The sequence below is a fragment of the Marmota marmota genome, unplaced genomic scaffold (assembly GCF_001458135.2).
Source record: "Marmota marmota marmota unplaced genomic scaffold, marMar, whole genome shotgun sequence".
In the NCBI taxonomy this organism is placed as follows: Eukaryota; Metazoa; Chordata; class Mammalia; order Rodentia; family Sciuridae; genus Marmota; species Marmota marmota.
This window is the reverse complement of record NW_026000174.1, coordinates 15,773,810-15,778,038: the sequence shown is the minus strand read 5'-3', so window position 1 is coordinate 15,778,038 and position 4,229 is coordinate 15,773,810. Positions and strand designations below refer to the sequence as shown.

General features: G+C 50.2%; 1 protein-coding gene across 16 annotated transcripts; it reads right to left on the bottom strand.

The window, feature by feature from the left end:
• Positions 1 to 117: 117 nt before the first annotated feature.
• Positions 118 to 3,292, bottom strand: Anapc15 (anaphase promoting complex subunit 15). 16 transcript variants are annotated; one of them, XM_048788146.1, is made up of 7 exons: positions 3,142 to 3,275; positions 2,285 to 2,350; positions 1,922 to 2,004; positions 1,663 to 1,792; positions 1,055 to 1,114; positions 618 to 755; positions 118 to 477 (listed from the first exon to the last, which is right to left on the bottom strand). In XM_048788146.1, exons 4-7 carry the CDS (start codon positions 1,780 to 1,782, stop codon positions 418 to 420), a joined length of 378 nt encoding a protein of 125 aa, XP_048644103.1. In that variant the 5' UTR covers positions 1,783 to 1,792; positions 1,922 to 2,004; positions 2,285 to 2,350; positions 3,142 to 3,275; the 3' UTR covers positions 118 to 417. The 16 variants fall into 16 exon arrangements, with proteins under 16 accessions (XP_048644103.1, XP_048644102.1, XP_015332979.1 ...); XM_048788145.1 differs by lacking the exon at positions 3,142 to 3,275 and adding an exon at positions 2,445 to 2,738; XM_015477493.2 differs by lacking the exon at positions 3,142 to 3,275 and adding an exon at positions 2,445 to 2,738 and having other exon boundaries at positions 118 to 465.
• Positions 3,293 to 4,229: the final 937 nt, after the last annotated feature.

The window sequence follows — 4,229 nt, the reverse complement described above, 5'->3', positions numbered from 1 at the left end:
CTGGCCCACTTGGCCAATTAGGTTTGCTTTATATCCCTTGAATGTCCCCTCCCCAAAGCCTAGGAAAAGATATGCACTCCTCTGGGCCCCACCAACAAATAGGGAATAGACATGGGGGAAAAGTCATTCCTGTGTCTTTATTAAAGAGAGTTAGAAAGAAACCAGACCTGGCAACCAAGGGGTGAGGTACTGACCAGGCAGGTGGGGTAGGCTCAGGCTCTGGGAATTCAAGGGCCAACTGATGGCCTAGGAGGGGTCAAGGAGACCAGGTTCTTGCAGCAGCTGAGGAAGTGCCCAAGGGTGAGCTTTTAGGCATTGGGGCCATCAGCTGGTTCTGCAGGATGAGGGACTGGGGCAGGGATGTAGGGTAGGTTAGGCTGGCCTGGAATCGCCCTGAGGCCACCCTGCCTTGTCTACCTAGATCATCCACTGGTCCTGATCCTGTTCGTTGCCTTCCATGTCCACCTGGAGAGGAGGCTGGGTGTGGGTGGGAAGGGGCCTCAGCCAGCCTCAGCCCCAGATCTGGCCCTTGGATGAATCCAGGGTTTCTGTACCCGTTGGCCATCAATTAGGTAAGGGGCCCAGGAACAGAGGCCCTCCCCTACACTCCCACCTACCTCATTGACCTCTCCATCATCAGGTGACTCGTTATAGTCATTCATCTCGTCCATGTCCTGCATGTCCTCATCATCCTCTGAGTCCTCTTCACTGTCCTCATCGTCTTCATCATCCTCCTCTTCCTCATCATCATAGTGCTGGTGGGGTAGGGGAAAGCCTGTAGGCCCTACAGGGCTGCCTGGACCAGTATAACAGCTGGCCAACTTGGAAACCTCCCTCTCCCTGACCTTGCCCCCACCTTGAGTTTAGCAGGCTGATAGATGTTCTATAGGACCTTGGTGTTAGGCCCAATGCCCACCCCATTAAGCTCCCCTTTTTAGCATTGGCCCACTCTGAGAACCACAATTGCACCAAGTCAGAAGCAGAACATTCAGAATTAGTACAGTTGTGATCCACCCTGGGTCTCACATAGGCCCCACTTGCAGGAGCCACTCACCTCTGAGGCTGGCTTGCCAATAGGTACCAGGTTGTTGTCTTTCTCTGCGATGCTTTGAAGCTGCAGGCAAAACAGGGAGGGGAAAGCAAGGCTAGGGCCCAAGCAGGACAGGTCAGGGACATGGGACTGGCCCACTCTGCCCTCAAGAAAACCATCAAGTGTTGGGGAAAAGCTTCTTCCCGGTTCTCAGGAAAATTCAATCCCTTTTCTCCCATTATCTGCCATGTATAAATCTGACTCAACTACTGGGCCTTGGTTTCTTCATATAATAATGATGAAGGTGAAGTGAGATAATTAACCTAAAACACGCCATCTGCTAGGTTCTGATAAATGATTAAAATTGCTAATTCCTGTGATTTGAGGAACAGAGCTTGGGCTGAGTGTCAGAAGCCCAAGTTCTAATCTGTCCCAGAATTTCCAGGGTCCCCAGCAAATCAGGGTACCATAAAGATGAGAATGTTGGTCCCCTGATTCCCAGCCTGATTATTCCCAGCTAAGGACAAAAAAACTCTCCAGGGCAGGTCCTACAGTAAGGCTGGGTCCTGGCCAGAGGGAGGGATAGGGGATATGTTTCTGACTGTGCTATGCTTTGCTAGATCCTCACTCACCCAGGCCTGATGCTGCTGTTCCTGCTGCTGCAGCTCTGTCTCCTCCACACAGGGCCGATCCAGATTAAACCACAGTGTCTCAGTCACCCGGGGGAAGAGTGAAGGGAACAAGGTGGACATGGCTCCTAGACTGAGGGAAAGTGTTAAGTGAATGTGTTTTGTTTTAGTTTGGTTTTTATTTGGTTGTAATTTGATTTAGGGATGGGGTGGAGTGGAAGGTAGCAGGGAAGCAGGCCTTCCTTCTAGGAATCAGACAGACCTGGGTTTGAGTCCTGGCTCCACCACTCACTAGGTGTTTGACTTTTGCCAAGTCACTTAACCTCTCTGGGCCTGTTTCCTCATCTGCAAAATGGGGATAATAACAATTATATCACCCTCACAGTTATTCTGGTAAATAAAATAATGGATAAATCAAATCCTGGGCTGGTTGTTCAAGGAGGTAAGAGAATGGGAGCCAGGTGTAGAGATAGAATCCAGATTTTAAACTGGTATTACAAAATTAGGGAAAGCAGGGCTCTAATGAAATTTATGTCTACCCCATCCAAGCCCTAAAATTTACTTTTTGCCCCTTTATGATGGTCCATACCACACCCAACCAGTTCAAAACATTTGGGACACTAACCACTTCTTTGATGGACCCGTCAAACTGGGGGCTTGCACCACGTGCTATCAGGGTCCAGTAAGCATTCTAAAAGGCATGAATAAATGAGTAAGCAGATGGAAGACTGAATGGATGAACTAATATTTAAGAGAACAAATCCAACTTTGTGAACTCAGCTGACCAGATAAATCCCAAAGGTTCTGATTTAAAACTTCTTAGCTCACAGACAGGAAAACTGAGACCCAGCGACAGGAAGATACTGGATTCAGGTCACAAGGTGAGTTGGGACTTAAAAAACTAGTGCAGGGAAGGAATCCAGGCCAGGCACTGAAAGAGGTGAGATGAAAAAAAAAAAAAAAAAAGAGCTGTCTCGTTTTCTAGCTTTTGCCCTAACTCATTGACCGACCCAAGACCAGCTGCTGGCGTTCTCTCGACCAACGCCAAGCGCGTCCACTCGTGACACCTTAGAACTAACCCAAGGACAGAGATCTTGCCTCCGAAAACCTAACAGGCCACCGCCCAGTCTTTGCTCATTACGATAATGACCGTGCGGTTGACCAACAGGAAGAAGGCAGAGGCGGGACTCGGACAGGAGTTTGCCCTTATAGGGTCGCTAATCGTGAAAGGAGCGGGGTCTGGGTAGAGCCAATTAACTGAAAGAAATGCTGGGTGACAGGAAGTGACACCAATGAATGACGGGTCTTGTGTGAAGGGGTGGGGCTTAGTCTTGAGGAAGCGGCCAATGAGCAGAAGCTATTTACGGTTAAAGGAATCTGAACATGGAGCTCCTGGGGAGGCAAGTCAAAGGGCTGGGTTCCCCTGGGGGAAAGAGGAAAGAAGGAGCAAGAAGACGGCTGCAGCCCCGCTTTTGTACTTACCCCGCCGGAGGCGGCAGCCGGCGGCGACCCGGAAGCGCTTCCCCTAGCCTGAGCGGAAGAACCCACCAAAATCCGGGGACCCACCAAACGCATGCGTCCTTCGTGTCCTTTTGTTTCCCGCTCCCGCCCACCACACCGGAAGTGACGTTTGTATATTAGCCGGTACAAGGTGGAGAAGGAAATTTGCGGCGCCTACCTCTTGGCACCGCCTTGCGTTCCACCCAATCAGCTTTCCACCGTGACCCGGCCAGCAGGAACCCATTTATCCCCGCCCCTTCGTGGCCGGGCCGTATTTGCGCGCTAACCCAAAATGGTTACCGTCAACCTGCTTTGGTGTAAGGTCTTAGTCCTGGTGTGTCCCGGAAAATCTGCTTCTAGCCCAGAGTCGCTGGGTGATCTTACGCTTCTCCTATATGTCTTCTCGCAGACTTGGTTTCCCATTTGAACATATTCGTTATTTAATGTATGCCTTGAATAAAATTATTTGAGTCTTCACTGTATTCCAGGTTCTGTTAGAAGCTGGGGATAAATCTGTGAATATGGTCACTACCCCCAAAGACTTCACAGTCCAGTGGGGATATCAGACCCTGCACCTTGAGTGAATTCACTAATCTTTTAAGATTGCCTGTCCAGTTGTGATATTAGAGATTACATACATGGTTGAGGTATTGGTTAGCTTCAGGCACAGCACTCTGCTGCTGGGGAATTCTGCTGACCCTTTCGCGTCTGGACCAAATCTCAGAGGTCAATCTGGTCACCTCTTCCCCTCCTTAGGTGATGCATCTGTCTCAGCCTTCCCTTCAGACATCCTCACAGCTTCTGGTGGAAGAAACCCTTTAAACCCAGCTCCCATTAAACTATATCACCTGAATGATACGGACAGTAGGCCCCAGGGAGGGAATTTCCCTTACTGTTCCCCTACCTGCCTTCCTGTCTGGCCCTAAATTAGCCAAAACTCCTCCCATGACCAGGCTCTCCTGCCGCCTACCCCCCCCCCCCCCGCCCGACCTCGCCAAAGATGTGCCCCTCCAGTGCTGGTCCTCTGAGGTCGGCCTCCATTTTCTTTTTCTTTTTGAATCCTCTTTCAT

Excerpts from the sequence above, each read along its gene's own strand:
- Anapc15 (XM_015477490.2), bottom strand. The coding sequence starts at position 1,782 with ATGTCCACCTTGTTCCCTTCACTCTTCCCCCGGGTGACTGAGACACTG. Across the intron at positions 756-1,054 it reads TTGGCAAGCCAGCCTCAGAG|CACTATGATGATGAGGAAGA; the intron begins GTGAGTGGCTCC and ends CTACCCCACCAG. Across the intron at positions 478-617 it reads ATGATGGAGAGGTCAATGAG|CCTCCTCTCCAGGTGGACAT; the intron begins GTAGGTGGGAGT and ends ACCCACACCCAG.